This window comes from Plectropomus leopardus, chromosome 18, assembly GCF_008729295.1.
Source record: "Plectropomus leopardus isolate mb chromosome 18, YSFRI_Pleo_2.0, whole genome shotgun sequence".
NCBI lineage: Eukaryota > Metazoa > Chordata > Actinopteri > Perciformes > Serranidae > Plectropomus > Plectropomus leopardus.
This window is the reverse complement of record NC_056480.1, coordinates 14,250,671-14,273,111: the sequence shown is the minus strand read 5'-3', so window position 1 is coordinate 14,273,111 and position 22,441 is coordinate 14,250,671. Positions and strand designations below refer to the sequence as shown.

Sequence of the window (22,441 nt, the reverse complement as noted above, 5' to 3'; positions counted from 1 at the left end):
ACTTTGTCACAGCAAGCACCACACACACGCTCACATACACACATCCCTCTGACTCATCCAAATCTCTACTTACTGGTAATTTGCTGACATTACAGCAGGAAAGCAGGTTTAAGTAAAACTAGTGTTGAGGAGTCGAGCTGGATGATTGCACTGCAGTTCTGCGGTGTATCAGCCATAGAGACTAGTCCCTGTAGTTGAATTAAATTGCTGAGATCCCCTGCCTCTAGCAAAGTGATGCTGATATAGGTTTTTTTGTGCACCACAGACCCTATGCAGTAAAGTAATAGATTTGTGTATTGATTTGCTTTGACTCAGTTTCTCCTTGTCTGTGTTGGAGCTAAGCTGTATGTTTTCTGATGGCAATGAATTGCAGTTGTAATAAGCTCATTTGCACAGAAAAAGAAGTGAGAGAGGAAAAGCAGCATGCAGCAGAACCAGACAATAGATTACACAGTCTGGCTAGTTGTACAGCGTGTTGTTTATGTTAGGATACAAATAATTAAAGTTAATATGCTGTATTGATTTCCACACTGGAAACAGAAAATATGCTGCAGCCCCTTAACCCTTTGAAACCTGAAGCGACATTGCTTTTCTTGTATTTGTATTTAAATCTTTTAACCCTGAGCAAATTGATACTTTTTCTTTAAAAAAAAAGGCAATAAGCAGCCTCATAAAAAATGTTCTACAAACAAGTGGTAGATTTAAAACAATGATATTAAAACAGAGAAGTGTTTAGGAAAAAAAAAAAGCTAGGGAAAAAAACAATATGTATAATTATCAGAATTACATATTTAAAATCATGTTAAAGACTTATATTTTTAAGCATTTTAAGCACCTTTTCTAGGTCAATTTTTTTCTTCTTTTTTCAGTTACAAATTTTAAGGTAATTCTCTTGTACTTTTTGCTAATCTCTTGATATTTTGTGGGTCACATCTTCTTTCATTGCTCATTGCTTTCTTCCAGTGTTTTTGAAAGAAATCAAGCCACTTTGCTTAGCTTTCAAAGGGTTAAAGGCTGACATAATTGTGGTAGTTTGGGGCAGGAAAAAGCTGATGTCTTTGACCTTTGACCACCAAATACTAATCAGTCCATCACTGACTTGAAGCCAAAGGCACAAGGTGTTCTTGAAATATTGTATTCACAAGTGGGGAGGACAATCTGAAAACGTAATGCATCCAGCTACAGTTGTTGTCAGTGTAGAGGCATAAAAACAAGATGTTTATGGCTGGACTGTGTACAAAATTCAAGAGGGCTTTCAATTTGAAAGGTAGGCTTTTAAGTGGGTGTAGGCAGCTTTCAGTCAGTCAGAGACTCTTGAGTCGTCCTGCTAAAATTCATATATATTCATCTTAAAATGAAAGCCAATAATGCCACCTGCTTTCTCTGGAGCTCTACCCACTGATTAGCTCCATTTGTATGTCTCTGCATGACTGGTGGAGGCTGCGCAGCCATCGCCCACCATCACAGCAAAGTTCTACCGATAACATGAGATGTAAAATTTGCTATCTGCGGCAGTTAATTATCCGCATCAAATCATTGATCGACCCCTTAAAGCATCATAAGTGGCCTCATTACTCTCTTAACAAATTCTGTCTTAACACAGTACTCTCAAGTAATTTTCACATATCTATTGTACATCAGCCCTTTAAAATCTGATTAAATTGGCCTGATTTCTGTAAAAAAAAAAAAAAAGAGTAAAACAAGAAAAATACCTTAAATTTAGCAAGAAAGAAAAGTAAAAAACAAAAATAAGCAAGGAACTCAAAACAAAAGTGCCTAAAAAACATACATATCATTAAATATATTTTGTAAGATAATATTAAATACACATGTTATAATAAAAATCATGATATATTTTTCTGGACATTTTTCTCTTTCTTTAATAATTTTCTAATAATTATTTCTCTCTTTTTAAAAACTAGTTTTCAGGTCATTTTGTTGTCTTCTTTTACCAATTTCTTGCTGACTGCCTTTTCCCCCATGTATTCGAAAGAAATCAAAGCAATTTGCTTTGGTTTTAAAGGTTTAAATTCCTGTGAAGGGTGGCTGAAAGCAGAACAAGAAAAAACTGATGTCAACCCAGGTTTCAAAGGGTTAAAGGAGCCATCCTAATCAAATTATTTCTCTCTGTTGTGTCAGTGAAGCAATAACTTTGCAGAGCAACAATACTGTATGAAATGGGGGAGAAATTCCTCGCTGTGTGCAAAAATTGCATTCTGAACATAATAAGAAGCTTTAGGTTTCAGAGTTAGCAAGACTACATAATGTATAAATACTTTTAAAAAAATGTAAATCCAGGTGAAACAGGATGATGAGGAGGGACATCAAACAAAGGCTTTAAAGCTTTAATCACATGTTATGTTCCCTCTTATTAGGCTTTCATAGGCACTGCCTGAACATCACTGGCAAGAAATGAACTTGAGCAAATCGTTGCTGTGTCATGAATGAACCTGTCCTGTAATGTCTCCACTCTGTAGACGAAAAAAATTGTAGTGGGAATGTCATCAGTGACTTACAAGAAGCTTAACAAGTGTGGAATAACTCTGAAACACCATTAACTTGGTCAAGCTAAACTGAGTCACATCTCAGTGCTGCACAGTGCATACAAATGACGGACAGGTGACAAACGTGATCAGTCAAATAATTCAATGTTTTAAATTGGTGGTAAAAGTTTAAGCTGACATACAAGCAACCAATTAAATGTCTCATTTGAGAGCTGTGCAGACATCTGCATGTACTGGCTAGCTTGTAAACGTGTGTTGTGAGTCCAGTCTGTGCTTATGTGAGTGTATTGAATGTGGGCCAGGGGCCTACAAAGGGGAAAATGAGTGAGCTCATCCCACTAAAGTGCAGTGTTTTAAGTCTTTCCACTCTCTCTCTGCTGCAGTTTTATCTCTGGCAAAAAAAACAGGAATGTTCTGTCTTGCCCGTCTCAATCCCTCCTTTTCTTTTATCATGCTCTCAGTTTATCATTTTTCCCACACTTAAACCCAACATAGGCTACACTGAATCATAGTATTGAATCATCAACTACACCACCCAGCATACCTCTCTACTTTGCACATGTTGCATGTGTTTAATAGCTCTGGGACTTAGAAAACTCTCCCTCCGAATCTGACTTTTTGCTGATCAGCAGCCCAGTCCAATTATCTTTGAATACCACACTGTAAAGCACATTCAATAACTACCATACTCTCTCTTATTACGAAGCACACACCAAACATCCTGACACTGTGAGCGCACTTGTGACCTCTTCTCCCTAATGAAAGCAGTTTGCCAAGTGTTTGCTAATTCAGAAACAGAATTAAAACTCAGAGGCAGTCGGTTTAAGTAGACACTGGCCACAACAAAGCACTAGTAGATAAGGCCATTGATTCCTAAACCTTCTGAAGGTTGTTCAGTATCTCTCAAGATGCAATAAAGGTCATACCTTGCTTATTTTAGCTGAAATATTGCAGTAGGCCAGCCCGAGCTGAGTTGATACTATACTGAATTGTCATACTGAATGCATTAATGGTAGACTTATATTGGAGTTCCCTTATTCACTGCATACTTGATGCATTTATAGAGTTACCACCTCGCTGTATTTTTTCCTCCACAAACCAATCAATCAATCACTTACAATCTACATCCATGTCTCTGAACATCATCCCCCTGGCGGCACAGCAGAACGATATAATCAGTACATATGGTAGGAGTATCAGTGATATTAATTTGGTATCTGGTCAAATGTCTCCGCCTCTGATCCTGACTTATGACACTGAGTAATGGCCAGAGAAGCATTTTTGCATAATGATGGCGTAGTAAAGCTGACCTTTGACTTGTTGGATATGAAAAGTCATCACTTCATCATTTTATCCTATTAGATATTTGTGTAAAATGTTGTCATTATTAGCATATGAATTCTTGATTTATGGAAAAAAAAACAGCCTTGACCTTTGACATCTGACTTACCAAATTCTGCCCAGTTCATTCTGGAGTCTAAATCGACATTAGTGCCAAATTTTAGGAAACTCCCAAAGGCCTTGTTGAGATATCGCATTCATGAGAATATGACAGAAGCAAGCTCATGGTGACTTTGACCTTTGACCACCAAAATCATATCAGATCATCAGTGAGTCCAAGTAAGCATTTGTGACAAATCTGAAGAAATTCTCTCTGAGATATGGCATTAACAAAAATGAGACATACATGGTCACAGTGATCTTGACCTTTGACCTATGACCACCTAATCAGTTCATGATTAAGTCCAAGTGGATGTTTGTTACAAATTTGAAGAAATCCTCTCGGAGATATCCTGTTCACAAGAATAAAGCGTCAGTCACACCAAGATGTCTCGCCAGAAAAGCCATTGTTTCCCTATGGTGTAGCGTGCATGTAAGGTACTCCTCTCTTGTTGCTGCATGACACATTCTTTAAAAATATATTTTTTTGGGCTTTTATTGCCTCATTTGACAAGACAGATTGAGCGTGAAAGGGAGAGCAAGAGAGGGGGCGACATGAGGTAAAGGGCCGAGGCCGGAGTCAAACCTGCTGTGGCGAGGATACAACCTCTGTATATGGGGCACTGCTCTATATCACTGAGCCACCAGGCATCCCCAGTATGACTCATTGTTGTGGCTTTTTTTCGGTGCACATAGAAGTTAAAATAACTTTTTTCAGCTCAAAGCACAGAGTCGCACTGCTCGTCATTGTCACTTTTGGTCATCCGCATGCACTATGTGCCCCGCTCCAGGTGCTCCCAGGTGTTTTACCAGATGTGCTTCCAAGCCGTGTTTTGAGCTGTCGTGCCTGACCTGACGTGTCTTGCTGTGTCCAAGTCCAAGCGGATGTTTGTGCCAAATATGAAGAAATTCTTTAAAGGTGTTGTTGAGATACAACATCCATCCATCCCACCCATTCACGAGAATGGAATGGATGGACGGATGGACGGACAGACAGACAGATAACTCAACAATATAATGTCATGGCTGTTGCTTGAGCTCAGGCATAAAGATCAAATCCATGTTTGTTTTTGTGTGACACCCTTTACTTATACACCCTCCAAGTTAAGTGTAAGTGTGTCTACATCAAAAAATAGCGCTTCACTAAAGACCCAAAATGTCCTGATTTTTTTTTTTTATCTTTGGCAAGGTGAAGACTTTGGAGAAAACTCACAGCAGTGTGCTGCATAACTGCCAGTATAGGATCATTACCTGCTTTGGCAAGACTTAAACACAACCCATCAAAGAGGAAGTGAACCCAGCCAAGACCATCCAATCTCTTTAAGGCTACATGCAGCTGCTAGCAGGATCCTGGAGTGGCACTCATACTATGTGCTAATTAGCTTGTCAACAAGCAAACGCCTTCCTTTGATCACAGCTTGAGAGGAAATGGGGTTCAAGTTTCCCACTATGTCCTCTGCCAAACTGCCAAGTTCCTGGGTATGCAAGAGTCCACTAAAATATCATTCATCCTCTCAGTTATTTAGACATAGCTTGTTTATCCCATGAGAGCAAGCAAAAGTCTGATGCTCCAACTCCCACAAGTAAACAGAGCGTTTAACTGGATTCACAGCTTTGAAAGTGGCAACAAATGTTTTAAAGTTGATAACAAATATGATTTTCCTATATGCAAATGCAGCCTCTGCCCTTTTCTGGTGTTGTTATTGTCAGTTAAAAAGTTGTCACATACAAAGTAGGGCTCCAGACTAACTTTTTACATTCATTGCACTGGTGTGCCTAACTTTTTTCATTTAGCTGCACCAGTCTCTTTTACTTTTTTTCAACATGCCTTTTGGCACCGCAATCACACATTTTGTCAGTTCCCATACACACCTATAATTTCTTAACTAGGGGGAGTAACAGTACACAGAAGTGACCTTTTGATTTATATACCAGTTTATGAGTCCTGGTTTGGTGCAAGCTAAAAAAGAAAAAAAAACCCATAAAGATCCATTTGTTTTCATTTCTTTTGAATAGACAGTAATGCAAGTGTTAGAGTGTTGCTCCCTGTGTTGATATACAGCTTATTTTAAGGTAACAAAAATCACAACAAGTCTTATTTCCCGGTGATTATACACAAAAGAAAATATACTTATTATATTAGCTCAATTTCTGCCAATCTAATCCCCTATATCATACACACTGGCCCTTTAAATGCCAGTCAGTTGGTCAGCGTGTGTGCACTCGAGTCAGTGTCCAAAGTGTCTGTTATATGCTGGGGATGCCAACAAAAAAGGAGGATTGGGCAAATTCATTTAATTTAACACTAATACCACTGAAATTTTTGACATTAATGGGAAAATTAGCCAGATATCTTCTTGGCATTGGCGAAGGCATTTGCTATTTGTGATCGCTCTGAACATCGGCGATCCCCAAGATCATCGTCTAATGGCACAACCTTCTTGTGCTCGCAGTCTAGTAAACAGCTAAATTGCTAAAAGATGTTGAGGTAATTATGCATTCTGAAGTACACACTGATGCATGTTGAGCCAAGTCATGCAATGTAGAGCATGAGCTTGGCAAGTAGGGTCTTAGATGTCCTTAAACCTAGAGGAACCTAAAGGAACCTAATAACTAACATTTTCACTTTCCCTTTCTCTGCTCTTCTTGTGTTTGATCCTCCTCCCCTCTCCACCTTCTCCTTTCTACTGTTGCTTAACTTTTTATTGTGCTGCCCGCTTGCCTTTAGCCAGGATTACTCCTGACAAAGCCTTCATCTTGATTCTGTCTGATGGAAATGGGGCTGTGATGAAAAACAAAACAGAAAAAGAAAAAGTAGGCAGTGAGAAAAGGTAGGTCTTTCCATCTCTTAACTTCAAAAAACCTGTGATGGGAGATATATCAAGATAAGCTCTTGGTGTATGTGTGTGAATATGTATGTCTTTCTTTTTAAAAGGCAGCAGTGTCTTTGTGAGGCTGCAGAGAGTGCATTTTGCGCTGAGTCAGCAGATAGGGTTTTAGGGATGGACCAGTCAAGTTATAAATACAGCATGTGTGATTGTGTATGTGAGAGAGAGAGTGAGCGAAAAAAGGATGTGAGATAGTGTGAGCATCAGAGGACTCAGAAGACTGCTTGATACTTCCTGTACATTTCGCTCTCTTTTACTTTGTTCAGAAGTCACATTCAATTCATACAATTTCTTTGACTTTTCATCTCAAGTTTCTCTCAGCGTACTACAACACCACTGTTTGACATCTCTTTCCTGCACCTTGATTTGTACTTGCAGACAGCTTTACAAAAAATGGCACACTGTGCAGGCAGACGGCCTGAAATGGGCTGAGCTTTGAAACAGTCTTTTGTGTTTTAAAACCAAGATGAGCACAAGCTGCAGGGTGTCAGTTGATGAACTTGATAAAAGGTGATGAAGCGCTGAATGTGATTTAATTCTTTCGTGAGCCGGCCTCCGTGAAATTAAATTCCTAGCTCTTAATTAAAGTCAGTTGGATGTTATTATTTAAGTAATTGCATTAGGCTCCCTCTCCTTGTTTTGATGTGACTTCCAGTCTGTTAAATTGTGGCTGGAAACATAGACAGTGTGTTGCTGTTGCATGCTGCAAGGCAACTCTCAATGCAGTGCACCCACTGTTTCATCAAAAAGACGTTCATAACAGCTCAATCCATAAAGCTGGGAGACACAAAAACATCACTTTTGTTTGAAGTGCATTATTATACTCAGTGTCTAAGAAAGAAAGGTTTTTCTTTTGTCTTCTCATTCATAGCAACAATAAACAGCAACCATTAAGCAAATCCTACACCAGGATTAGCACCTGATCTTTAGTTAATGTTCCTGCACACACAATTGACTGTTAGCTAAGCCCTATCCCCCTTAGTTACTGTTGCTATGCTTTTCCACCCTCGCAACAGTGACATATTTACCACTCAAAATTCGCAGTAGTTTTGGAAACAGGTCTTAGATTTTACACATAGATAAACAAAAGTATCATTTTTAACTGGCAGTCATGGATGTTGTCAGATGAAACAAGGCCCCAGTGAGTTTGAGGCCAGTTTTTGTAGTGGTCAAACAGTGTAATGACATTGTCATGTGATGCCCTGTGATGCCTTTTTTCCTATACAATTTCAAAGTAAAAAAAAAAAAGAGATGTATCTGAAAGTCAATAAATACATTTTTTGAGCACCACAACCCCTGCAAAATGAAACTCGTTTCACAATCGGGATTTGATCCATTCATTCCGATAACATCTGGAAAGTCTAGAAGAGCTGCACAATCATATTATTTTTTCCTTATTCAAGTAAATTGTATTTTAGCTGATCAGCCAGTGGAAGTTTTCTGCTCAGCTCACAAAAAGTCTGTTGTGCGCTTGCTGTATGGGTGTATTGGTGTGGTAGTCAGACTTTTTTGGCTTCATGCACCACTCACCCTTTCCGTTGGCTATCCAGTTCACTTTATACATTCATGGATTGTAATGGTGTCTTTTGCAAGCAGATTTTACCAGCTAATTTATTTAAAAACTAAATATGTATATGAGAGCTACATGCATACTGCTTAAAGCTTCTATCTAATGCAGGACTGTCAACCTCACTTTAGTTTATGGGCCACATACAGCCCGATCTGATCTCATGCTGGTCTTACCAGTAAAACCATTGCATAGTAAACTATGAATAACAACGCGTCGAAGTTTCTTCTCTTCTTTTAAAATAAGGAGGTACATTTTGAAAACGTTTTTCATACATTTCTTCTCCTGTGTAGTATTGTTGGCGTCACCACACCAAACTTCAGTGGAAGCTGTGAAGAAAACAGGTTAAGTTATCCCCTGACTTAAAAACAAAATACAAATCTGAAGTTTTGGCAGTGCCTTACCAATAGAGAGTCTTTGTACTGAAGCTGTTGATTGACATTTGACAGTTGCACTATGTTCAATATCTTCACATATGTCCACAATAAGTATTAATTGCTTTTTCAAAGAACTGTATTCTGGTCAGAGTTGAACAGGATCTACAATATTGTAGTACTAAAAACTTTGCACCTCTTATCTTTTCAAAAATGCATCACATTAGGCGTGCATAGTCATCCAGTGGGCTGGATTAGGCACTTTTGCGTGCCGGCTCTGGGCAACAGGCCCTATGTTTCTCAAGTAGTGGATGGGGAAGACATTTTTCTAAAGTAACCCATAGTTATGAAAATGTTGATAGCTAATGACATGCCTTTGGACTCCTAAAATAATGCTAGGTTACTACTGAGCTGGTTAGTCAGTTACAGCAGAAAAATATGGAGTAAACCTAAATCTTACTCTTTTACTTTTGTGCTTTTTTGTTCAGGAAAGGTAATAAAAGATACCACCCTTCACACTCTTTAGATTCATAGAACTGGGTCCATATGGACCTGAGATGTGTGCACGAGGCGGCACTGAATGAGGCTATATTAACCTTCAGCTTCGCCATAAGGCACACAATGGTTCAGAATATTACTGAGAGCAACACAGCTCAGAGAAAATCATTAGGCTTTATTTTTGGTTAACGCAGGGCAACACCTGCTTCAAAATTCTCTGCAGTCATATTTTTAAAAAAAACTTATTGAAAAACTGTGCCCTGTAGAACGTCTTGCTCGGGGCCTTGGTCCTTGGCCCCAAAGAGATCAATTAACTGTGGATCACAGTGATTCACAGGGTCCATGTCTACCTGTACAAGCCCAGTTTTTTTACACATCACACATCTCCCCTCTATAGTGAGGCAGGCTGCCCTGACAGGCAACACTTTTCTCTGTAACCTCCCCTGACAGGGTGAGAACATATCCATCAAACGGAAGCTACCGCGACAGACAAGCTTGGTGCAAGACAAGCTGTCAGACCGGGGCTGTGTTGCTCTCTGCACGGCTTTGCCCTCATTTCATCTCCCTCTCTGTGTTTAACACACCTTTTTTGACTCTCTTTCACCTCTACCAACTCCCTCTCCTTCTCTTTCTTCTAGATCAATATTTCTGTTACTCTCAAATGTATGCATGTTTTTCAGTTTCTTGGTCTCTCTCACACCACACTAAGCATGAAAGATTACATTTGAAATAACTTCTCCAAAGACTGATGGGCTCTTGACATTTCATGAGCACTTGAATTATTGTACATTTCAGGGTTTTTGCTCTTCACACAAACTATTTTTTCTCGCTTAAAGAGATATTTCACGGATTTTCAACCAGCTTTGTATGGAAACAATGTGGGTAGTATGTGTAGATGAACTGTGGTAAAATTCCTTCCATCTAGTGCTTAGATATCCTTCCTCACCTGATCCATCCTAACCCTAACCCCACAGTGAAACTTCAAATGACGTATTTTACGCCACTTGAAGGAGTTTTGCCGGCTCTCAGATTATTGCTCGAACTGCAGGCTGTACTTTCAAATTTTCCACCTCCCATGCTGCCAACAGCATGAACAACAACTGAATCTTGTACTCAAGAGAGTTACCTGCCCCTCTCTCTGTCTCTCAAACTCTGACCAAAATCTGGTCATATGGTAAAACTAGGCAGTGCTGATCAAATATATATCAAGATTATGTTATTGCATTGCCTTTGTATCTTGTAAAATGTTTACTGAAACATATTTAAACACTATGTTTAGCTGTAATAGTGACAGTTTTTGAACAGGAAGTAGGCACCATGGTGCCATACTACTTCCTGCACAGTGAAATTTGAGGCTGAAAAAACAGTGCTCAACACCAAAACTAAGCAGTGCTGTTAAACAAGATTCTGTAACTGAGTTGCATATTTTTGGCTCAAATGTAATTGACTGTATTACAAGAGCCAGCTGCTATTGTTTCACTCGGACCAGTCCACATTACATCAACCACCAGTGGGAGTGCCTGGTAAGCTGTGATGCATTCTGGTAGTTGTAGGTTTTCTACCTCGTGAGCAGAATCTTCCTTTTTCTCTGTTTTCTCTGGTCACATAGCATTAGTTTAAAAAATATTTGCATCTTTCTATTTCAGAGACAGCCTAGTTTAATGTGAAGACTCTCTTTATATCAGAGAAATACTTCTTTAACCCACTCTTTGTCATGTATTTCCACAGATGAACAGTGCCCGTCAATACAAGTGGATGAGTGGAAGTTTCCTCAGACATCTAGGGACAATATAACAGGTGAAAAGAAAAGCTCAAAATATGCAAACAGTCACATATCTTCCTCTGTGTTTTACTATGTGGGTGCTGATGAGTGCCATTTGTTGTCAGGTTTTAATTTGGTGAGGCGATTCTCTCTGCTCAAGAGTAAAGATGTCAAGAAGATCCGCAACCCACGAGGACCCGTCATCCTCCGCCTGGGCAAGACTGCACTCCTACGCCCCACTGAGTAAGTTTACAGTCCGTGCCTCTCACTGCCACTTGCTCTTTTCCCAGCAACCTACAGACATCTCACACAAGCACACTGTGTACAGCTTTAGGTGGTAGAGAATGTATTACAGGAATGTGAAATAAAGTGCATTTTCTGCTGAATTTTTCAGCTTTCTGTAGGCCTATGCTGACAGGCTCTCTCTTTTCATGCCATGTTTGAACAAAGACAACGGCAGAGAGACTGAACACCCTACGGCTAAGCAGCCTCTGAACCCTCACTCAGCATGTCAGCACTGTCCGATGGCTGTTGTGTAAAAAGCAGATGCTTGGCAAAGCATGCACCATGGGTCAGTCTCTGATTGCATTTCCAGAAATACCACTTCATTTCCCTCACCACTGACACTTGCTTGTAAAACAGAGCAGCCCTTTGGTTTTCCGGTTGTGACCGCATATACTTATGTTAACTAATGTTCACATGAAATTTTTGGCTTATTTGCTTGAGCACAAACTATAAGACTGATGCCTTAATTAGTAGGTGTGATGCAGTTTCCAGTAAAGAAATGTGGGGGAAAAAAACAAAAATCATTACAAGGATATTAATTTAATGGCTACATTTTAGAGGCTGGGCTTGTTCCTAACTTGTTTCTGGGCGATGAGACCTACTGCCATAAAATCCGACAGAGCATGGCTTCCTTGCACAAGATGATTTGCCAGCTTGACATGGTGTAATTATGCTTTCCTGGGTTTTCATGTTGTTATTACACAGTTGTTGGGTGTAGATTGTGTTTGGAATCACGTGACAAGTGCTTATTAGGGTTAGGTGCTGGCTGTTTTTCAGTCCTCTTTTTTTTTTCAGTTCTTGCGAATTATAGCCGGTTTTCAGATGGCTGAGCTTCTCTCTACCCACCGATAAAGCAGTTTTTCAGAACTTGCCAATTGGGTCAGCCCAGAGTATTTTATCACTCTGTCCAGCACTGTGAGCTGCACTTGCTTGAAGGCCCGATAAATCTGTCTACAAAACACTCATTTTTGGTTGAGACATTTTGTTCTAAAAGTGTCACATATATTATTTGTCACAGGCTTAGGGTGTACTTGTCCTTAGGAGAAAAGGGGGAGAAACACTAAAAAACTGTCACTTCTCAGGAAATCAGCATCTTTAGAGCAAAAGAGGAAAATCCAAGATGTTTTTGTTTTGCCTCTAACCATACAGGGGGAGGACGGGAACACCGTTCTCTATCTCTTCTCTGCTGCTGGCTTGAGATTTTGTTATGGTGCAGCTTTTATTGAAATGTTGATGCCAACGAGAGCTCTGCTGCCTGTCAGATTTGCCAGTCAAGTGTGCTACCTGGGTGACTTCTTTCTAACTCAGACAGAGAACAATCAATGTTAATCACATCAGCCTTGCCTCTTGGCTGCTCTTCTTTGTGCTTCTCTCTATACAGTATAACTTACTGTCTTTTATACACGTTTTTCAAAATGACTAAACCGAATCAGAGGAGATGCTTGATTTTTGCATTTGCCTTTCTCATTCTCCCCCTTGCGTCACAGAAAAGCAGATTAAAATCAGAGAGGACTGGCTGTCTGCACCAGTTAGACATAATTTTGCCTGTCTTTAGTTGTTTGCTTTTTTTGCAACTTTTGCCTGCTCAAATAACATTTTAATGGAAGGTTTCACGCATTTAGAAAAGAAGAGTGGAGGCGGAGAACAGATGGCCGATTGAGAGACGAGAGAGCACAAGGGTTCAAGGTTTAAATCCAGGCAATAAGTGAATGCATCAGAACAAACCCTCAGGCTTGTTCCATGGCTTTTTTTTCTCAGTAACAGTGTGAGTGTGTGTGTGTGTGTGTGTGTGTGTGCGTGCGTGCGTGCGTGTGTATGCATGTTTGCATGTGTGTGCAGTGTGGTCTCACTCCCAGGGTGTTAAAAAACACTGTTTGGGCTGGCCGTTTAGTATTAGATACAGTGAATTGTTTAATTTATTTTTGATACTAAAACAATACATTTAAAATGATACAGGTGCTGAAATGGTGCCTGAACAGATACTTTCAGTAAACAAATAAATAAAGCATAAAACAACAGTCACTGTTCATAAAAGATACAAAATGCAAAGAACAATCAGTTATTAAAACAAGCATATAAATAGAAATGATCAAATAAAAGATACAAGTTATAAAAGCCAATCAAATAAAACCCATAAAATATTCATGTATCAGTAATAAAAACAATCAGTTTAATCAAGTGCAAACAGAAGTTAAGTAGGCAGAGATCATAGACTTAAACTGACCAAGGGTCACCAAGTAATAAATTTCAGTCTGCTCTGCAAGGAGTTCCAGGCAGTGGGAGTATTAAAACGGAGGGCAGTCCTTCCAAACTCAGTACAAACTCTTGGGACTTGCAGTAAAAGCTAATCATTGGATCTGGTATGATGTGGACTGGGAGACCACTGAAACACAGATTTAATATAACATGATTCCCAATGAGGGCCTTGTAGATAAATACATACTTACATATTTTTAGCATGTCTGTCAGGCAGAGAGAAGCTTAAATATCAATAAATACGGGACACAAAAAAATTCACATTACAAATTCACATTATAAATTTAACCTCACCCAACTAAAATGATTGAACATTAAATTACAGTTACTGTAGTAATAACAGAAAAATAAACTTTGTATTTGGATCAATAATTTTCTCCCTAACTCAGGAGAGACTCAGCAGCCAGATATTTCTCTATTATGAGTTTGTCACTATAATGAGAATATCTGGTCCTCCTTAACAGACCACCTGAAGAGAGCTTAGCCTTGGAAACAGATACAAAATGCACCCTTTATCTTCTGTTTGATACACTTTGTGTCTCAAACAGAAGCTCCAGTGTAAACCCATCAGCATAATTTTTGTGATGTTCAGGGCAATGGAGGTAGTGTAAAGACTGAAACTGCTACTTAAGGCGGGGGAAGGGAACTTGTATGGATCCAACAAGCACAAGACTTTAACCCAGGAGACCAGTGTTTGTGCTCCATGGCTGACTAAAGTCAACGTTTAGTGATGTGATATGCCAGTCATGTGTTTAACTGATGTGACTAACGTCAGCCATGAGCTTTCCCTAACCCTAACCAAGTTGTTTTGTTGTCTAAACCCAATCTTAGAACCGACTTGCTATTGTCTTATAAACAATAAACAATAACAATAAAGCCTCTATTTACAAAACTCTATATTTTTGGAGATCCAGTATAGCAGGTGGATATTTAAGCCAGGACTTTCTCCTCTGTGCACCACTCATTGTTTACACTTTAATTATCTATATATTAGCTATTACCAAAGACTGCTTAAATGTGATTGGTCAATACTACTCAAACTACAAACAGACAAATGCAAACCAGATGAACCAGAATGCGTTTCATGTCCAAAATCTTTACCGTTGCCAACAGATTGCGCATATACGTACATATATGCAGATATCTGTATGAAGAGATTAGTCTAAACTTTACCAAACATCTGGCTTTTGTATTTAATAGGAAAAGTTCCAATTGGCACGGACACTCCCACAAAGAAATGTTGTTCAAAATTAGTTGGCACCGAGTTTGAAAATGACACTGTGAGTGAACAGATATAAAAATAGAAGTAACCGTTGTAACATTTTTACAGACCTCCATGCTGCTTTCTACTTTTTATGATCCCATTTTCTGGTGTGTCTGTGACATCAAATGTGACACACCAGGAAAAAAAAAACCCAAACCCCCAGAAAGGCACACTCATCTTGTCAGTAATCTACTGGCAACTTGAAAGGAGAATATTACTTATTTAGCAAGTTTTCTCTTTGAAAAACCCACATACTGTATATAAAAACTGATTTTGATAGGAAAAAAAGTATTAGTCACGTCAGTCCATGGACACAGCTAACATGACCAACCATCTTTTCCTAACCTCAACTAAGTAGTTTTGTTGCCTGAACCTAACCACTGACTCCCTGCTTCAAGAGAAAACGCAAAAGGCTGCAGTTTCCCTTAGGAGTAGGAATGACATCATTTTGGCGTGTGCTAGCCTGCTTAAATCTGTCTGTTTGTGTACAGTATGTTTGCAGTTGCAGACTCTGCAGTCCCAGAGTATATACTGTATGCATTTCTGAAGCTGTATAATACATGGCTCCCATCCACCACAGACTCTGTGTCACTCAGGCAGCTTTTGAGGTTGACTGAAGTGCGAGACATGTGTATAGTAATTGGAAAGCAGCGTTTTGCTTTGTATCAGAGGCTAATCCATTCAGCTAATCCAAGCTAACACAGATGAGTGACAGCCACATGAAGCTACTTTTCTCTCGCCTCTCTCAGTTGTCGGCTGACATTGAAATGGGCACCAGTCACAGCTGGTCACATGCATTTTAATTTCAGCGAAAAATGATTTGATTGCTTTGGGCCTGTTTTCTTTTATGCAGCCACAGTGAGTAGGATAGAAGGGGAGCAATTCTGTGATATTATGGCAAGAGGCCAAGGCATTTATGACAGAATTAAAATGCATTTGATGAATTTAACACTTACTATCACATAGCAAAAGTAATTCAGTTTGATTCCCGCTGCTCTCAATGCAAGGATGACTCAATAAGTACAGCTTTTGAATTCATTTTCACAAAGTTATAAGCAGCCAAAGATAAGCAGTGCAAAGGTGAGGACACTGGTTCTCTTAAAATGTATGTGACCATGGAAGGACCATAAAAAAAGCAAACGAGTAGGAGGAAAATAAAGGAACGGAATAGGTGAGGAGGAATAGTGATATTATTTTTAGAGAGAAAGCGCAGAAGGCAGATTGGGGATATGAGTCAATAAGAAGAAGGTCACGTACTCTTTTATAAAAATATTTCAGCCTATATCCACAGAAGGGGGATGATTGCTACTCTGACTAATGTTGAATTTGTGGTATGCAGCAAGCCTTTCCAGAGTCAGTGCATTAACCATCTAAAATGACTGCTGTTTTAAAGCTGCGATTTGGTATAATTTATATCAACCTTTATCGACCTGGGGAAGGTTTTTGGAGCGCATAAGCTTTTTTTTCATCACTTTTCTGAGTCAAAGTTGAGAGCTGCTATGGCCATTGTGTTCAGGAGCTTGACAACATTGTGAAGATGGGAAAACAAGAATGTTATTTTTTTGCCATGCTTTTGGCTCTAGGAATTGCAATTACAGTCTGTTGATTGGTGGTTACAACGCTTTCTAAATCAAAACATGCATCTCATAAACTATTGGATTGAATATCATGAAATGTTATACATTCATTAAAGCTTCAGTAAATAACTTTTATAAAAGATAACTTTGTCCTATTTATTGAAACTGTCATTATATCCTGACAGTAGTACATGACAGATAATCTGTGGGGGGCAACACATTGTGTGCACAAGCAGCTTTTGGCGGTGTGTTAGAGACTCCTCCTGACTCTTTGTTTTCATTGAGATAGTTTTTATAACACTAATGTATGTTCAAATGTTAATTTTACTGAAAAGGTTGGTTTTTAATTAGTCATTTGATGCTATAAAAAGCATGTTTGACATCATGAATGACAGATGTGCATGCTAATTGTTGTGCTCACGATCAGCTACACTTCTTACGATTGGTTGGATAGGTGTATGGCAGGGACCTTGATACCACAGAGATCACTACTGTGCAGATTCTGATGTCAGAATGGTAATGACCAAATTCTGGCCATGTTGGCTTCACTTTTGTGGAGACGCATTGCCCATCTTTATATACAATCTATACTGATGACTGCTAGCCTTGTTTGGCCCACTAGTTGCCCAGTATTTGATAAATGAATCAAATTCTGCTGTGGCCCTCCAAAAAGGCTTGGGCCAGTGCTGACAATGGTGATATGAATTATAACGGTACAGAAATTAACATTTCCCAAATATATGTTTACAAGGTATCTGCTGCTGTCTGCATACTCAGTACATTTTCCTCTGGAGGTTTTATACATATTGTTTCAAATACAAAAGTAGAAGATAGCCATGGGGAAAAAATTGCAACATGCAACAATATTTGGCCACTATCGCTTTAAGTGTATGCTTCCCCTGACGTATCAGCTCCTAGCTGTTTAAAATTCCTTTCAGTTAGGTGTGTATAATACATTCAGGGATAGAAACCCTCTCCACTGAAAGCAATTGATTCCAGCTCAGTTAGAAACCGGTACAAGGGTGCCTATACACCTCTCCAGGTGATATCCCATCTTAAACCAGAGATCTGCTTTTTCAACATTAGATTTCCTCTCCTCATCTTCCCCTGTGCCTCTCTGGCTTGCACTGACTTTCTTCTACCTCTCTCTTAAAAAAAAAAAGAAAAAAACAAGAGAAGCAGAAGTAACTTTCTCTGAGTTGGGAGAGGCTAGATCTGAATCTGTCTGGCCCATACTGAGTGATTTATCTCCCCACTGCATGTTTGTGTATGTGTGTGTGTGTGTGTGTGTGTGTGTGTGTGTGTGTGTGTGCGTGTGTGTCTCTATGTGTCTGTAGGGTTTATGTGTTTTTTCCAGGACTCTGAATGTAATAGGCCAAGGTGAGGTACTTCCAACTTAAAAGTCAATAGTTTGTGAGTGCTTTTGTGCCCTGCAGCTCATGTCACTAATCGACAGCAGAACAGCTTTATCGGTTTCTTTCTTTCTTTATTAATTCTCCATCTTTCTGTCTGTCTCTTTCCTGTACACACTCCATTTCCATCTTGCCTTGCATAATATAAGGATTGCGAGGATGCCTAAATACTGTTCTGAGGATTAGTTGAAATCAAAATCTAGTCATATTATACCCAGAACTTCTTCATCCCTCCGTTGTGCCATATTTTCCCCCTTTCTGCCTGTCTCTCTCTCTCTCTCTCCCTTTTCTCCAGGTCTCTGGGTGAATGTTTTTCTTCCTCACCTTTTCTCCCACTCATCCTCTCTTTGTTTTGACGTCCTGTAGTTGGCTGTTTTCCCTTGGATCATCCCTTAGTCATAAATCACTGTCACCCCACTTCTAAGAGTGGGAAACCAGCTGCCAGCATCAACAATTCTGTGTGTGTGTGCGTGCGTGCAAAGAGAGAGACAGAGAAACAGAGCAAGAGAGAATATTTCAAAGTGTTCACCATCTCAGTGAGCATGCATTTCGCTGGGCTTGTTTGTGAAGCCTTCATCTCTCAATACATCTACACACATCCATGCAGTGAATATTCCAATGTGTGCTTAGATGCCCTTGACCAAAACTGAGGGATGAGGCTTGCTGGACTGTATCTGCCGGGAAAATTAATGCTAGGGGGTTACACACAGCTTTGCGTTACTGCTGGCTGCAGTCACAGAATGTGGAGGAGAAAGGCAAAGAGGAAAGAAACAGGGAGAGAAAACAATGTGTAGAATATAAAGATGCTCATACAGAAAACACAGATCGTATTTACTTTGTCATCATGCTCACGAGGACATCAAAGGAAAAAATGTGAAGCCAAAAGTTTCCATAATTTGTCAGCTCCCTGGCTACCAACTGTTTTTTTGTCAAGTTAGATAGATTGTCTTTATTTCCCCATAGTGAAATTTAGTTTCCACCGCTTGCACATGTACATGTTTCAAATAACAAATGCACAAGTACACACAATATATACCTAAACACTGACACATATACAGTCATGCTCCTAAATGTATAGCCTTACCTGCACCTGCACATGCAGGAAACATGCCCAGCAGTGTTTATCTTTACCAGCCTGTTCTCATTCCAAACTGGTAATATAGCATTGCTTTGTCACTGCCTGGCGTGAGAGTGCAACGCCAAAAGGCACCTTATTTTTGTGCATGAAAAGCTGCTGGACGTCTTCAGGTGAGAACGCGACTGGACAGAAAGGGTGGTGTCATTTGAGATGGCGGCTGGATGGAAGCTGTTGTGTGTGCACGAAATGCGTCAGAATGGCATAAGGTTGAAACACTGCTGGTAACAATGTAATGTAAGGATTGGGTAGATGTTCATAGGGCAGGCGGTAGTGGCAGTGGATGGGTCAAACGCTTGATGTTTGCAGTGTCCAAGCCCAAAACAAGATAACCCAGATGACATCATGAGGAGTCCCCTGTTAACTTTTCCTCTACTTAGTTTTACTGTATGTAGGAATGACGTGTCCCTGACCGTTCTGAACTTCTGTGTTCCAGTCAGGTGTTTCCTCTCGGCCTACCTGAGGAGTTCACCCTGATCTTCACCCTGGCGTTAAAGAAGGCAGCTCTGAGAGACACCGTCTACCTCTTCCAGATATCTGATGAGCAGGGATACCCACAGGTGCAGCTCACTCTGTTTCCTTATTACCGGCTTTACGAATTCCTGCATTTTTCTCCCCAATCCACCTCTCATTGCTCCTATCACTATTCCTGCCCTCTCTTCCTCTATCGCTTACCTTTTATTCATCACGCCTTTTGTCTACTCATTCCTCCTGTCTCTCATCCCTCTTTTGCATAGTCATCCACTTTCACCCTTCGATTTCTTCTCTCCCGTGACACCTTTTCAATTCTCTCCCTCCTTTCATTCCGCATCTTTTATCCTCTCTTTATTCTTCATCTGATTCCCCTCCCTCACACCCACCCTGTCTCTCCGTCACTCTTCCCTTCATCATCTTCCGCTCCCCTCTTTCATTCACCTTCATTGTTATTCATGTGTGTTCCATGATGAAGCACTGGAGTCTCTAAGAGTCCCCATAATCACTAAGAGTCTGAGGCCAGATTTAATACTCAATGTGTATGATGGATGAAGGCCAAGTTGCCTCATTAGGAGTGATTGATTGGCTGTACCGCTTGTGTGTGTTATTTATATGTCTTCCCTTTTACTTCATCTCCGCTACTGTGTTCTACAGCTTTGTTAGGTGGTAGCAGCATGTACACATCACTCTTTGCAGTCAGACAACTAGAGATACAGTTCATTTCTCTAATGCATTGGCATAATGAACACATTGGGCCTCATGCAAAAAAGATACATGAAAAACTAAATTTTATTTTTGCTCGTATGCATAATTTGTTCTTGTTTTATTAATACCTATTTATTTTGGGGATTCACCAATGTTTTCTTTGGTTTTCACAAGCCACTAATTGTTGCCCAGTGCCAGGAAAAATAAGTTTTGTATTTGTGGATCATTTTAAAAAATTGCATTATTATCATTTAATCAAATTTAGATAATGCTTTAGAGTATTGGATTATTAAATTTCAGCGCTAAAGAAATACTATTATACTTGCACTGATCCCAATTATTGTTATTTCAGTTACTGTGCATCCCTCTGCTGACCAGTGCTGGAATATAACTAAGTACATTTACTCAAGTACTGTCATTTTTATGATATTTTTTATGATACTTAAGTATTTGAATCTCCTGCAACTTTCTTCCACTCTTCTACACTTCAGACGGAAATATTGTACTTCTAACTCAACCACTATTATTAGATAACTGCTTTACAAATAAAGTTTTTTTGCGTAAAGTTTTTTTGCATACTACAATTACTTGCGTAATTGGCAACTATTTTTACAATTGTTTAATCATTTTCCAAAAAATATTTTATGGTTCCAACGTGTCATATACAATATGTATGAGAATTTGCTGCGTTTTCTAATCTTGCTGCGTTGTGTAATCATTTTGTTGAATTAAATTTATTTAAACCTTTTTGCATGCATACTTTTACTCACAATCCTTAATACATTTTGCTGAAACACATTTACCTTGTATTTTATTAAACAGTAGGCATAGGTCAGTTTCACTGCTGCAGAAGGTCTTCTATTTCTTAAGCCTTTTGGGGTTTCATATCTCCAGTCTTAGCCATGTGCCAGAGTGTTTGCACATGGCACAATACCCATCTACCTGTCTAGGGGGCGTTACCTATGCTAATGCGTGACTTACGTTTCATCATTGAGCACACCTGGGTAAGAGTAAATTTTGATAGTTAAAAATGTTTGGTGTATCTGGAGTTGACTTCTCTTATATTTTGTCCTACGAAAAAATATAAGAGCCATTTAAGAGAATGTTGCTGCATGAGGCCCGCTGTTTGGTGTCTAATTAGCACTTGTCTCAAAACCCAGCTCTCTGTAGACCTAAATGGCCCCGATGGCACCCTGTCCGTGCGTGCCAGGGGGGCAGACCCTGAAGCTGATCTGGTGAGCTGCGTTTTCAACGGAGAGGGGGTGGAGGCCCTGATGGACTTGAGCTGGCACAAGGTGGCCCTCAGCGTGCAACAAGGAGCCGCCTCCCTTTACATGGATTGCAACTCCATTGAAACCAAACCCCTGGAGCCACGTGGAGTTCTGCCCACTGACGGACACACTCTGCTGGGCATTCGGGCTTCAGACGCCGGGCCCGTGCAGGTATTAATCTATGGAGAGAGCAAATACTGAAATGAGAGGGGGAATTTGTGTGAGCTCTTGATTAAATATGCAGTGTGTGACTACCCTATCTTGGCAATGGAACGGCTTTTGATCAAGTTTAAACTCTGCAATGTAAATGTCATCTAAACTTGCTGTTTGAAAGTGTGGTGACCTTTAGTCCCTCTTTGTATGAGGAACAAACAGTTCTTCTCGGTTTTGGAAGTTTTTGAATGAACCAAATTCCCTTATTGGGACAAGTACCATAGAGAATGGCATGGTAATGCTTTGTTGCATAATGTAACTCAGTATGCTCTCGGCATATACAATTTTGATAACAAACCAGGCTTTTTCCACACATCCCTATTTCCAGCAGGATAGACAGTGAAATATTTCTGGTGAACCAACCTCCCACAGAGGCCTTTCTGCTGAACTCAGTCATTTTCTCCATGCATGTATGTGTATTTTTGAATGAATTAATGAATATTTTCATTTTGAACATGTAAACATAATATAACAGGGAAAAAGAAGTATGGCCTTTCTGGGCTGAACTCATTCTTTTCTTCTCCATGCATGTATGGGCTATCTATCTATCTATCTATCTATCTATCTATCTATCTATCTATCTATTTTTTTTATTGTTCTATCTATCTATCTATCTATTTATATATATATATATATATATATATATATATTTATATATATATATATATATATAAATAAAAAGCTTAACATTTAGTGATTTGGACATATCCAAAAATGACTGGGAAGTAGTGCAAATGTATTTAATCCCACCCCTTCTCCATAATGCACTGATGGTTTATTATTCAGCTTCCTTATTAATATAACCTATACAATAGT

General features: G+C 39.5%; 1 protein-coding gene across 5 annotated transcripts in view; it reads left to right on the top strand.

Annotated features, from left to right (window-relative positions):
- Positions 1-22,441, top strand: part of col16a1 (collagen, type XVI, alpha 1) — an 84,362-nt gene that overhangs the window by 9,857 nt on the left and 52,064 nt on the right. For all 5 annotated transcript variants that reach the window (XM_042506500.1, XM_042506501.1, XM_042506502.1 and 2 more), the window contains 4 exons: positions 11,000-11,068; positions 11,159-11,276; positions 19,399-19,522; positions 21,302-21,583. In XM_042506500.1, coding sequence (XP_042362434.1) covers positions 11,000-11,068; positions 11,159-11,276; positions 19,399-19,522; positions 21,302-21,583 — 593 coding nt within the window. The remainder of the gene's footprint in view (positions 1-10,999; positions 11,069-11,158; positions 11,277-19,398; positions 19,523-21,301; positions 21,584-22,441) is intronic.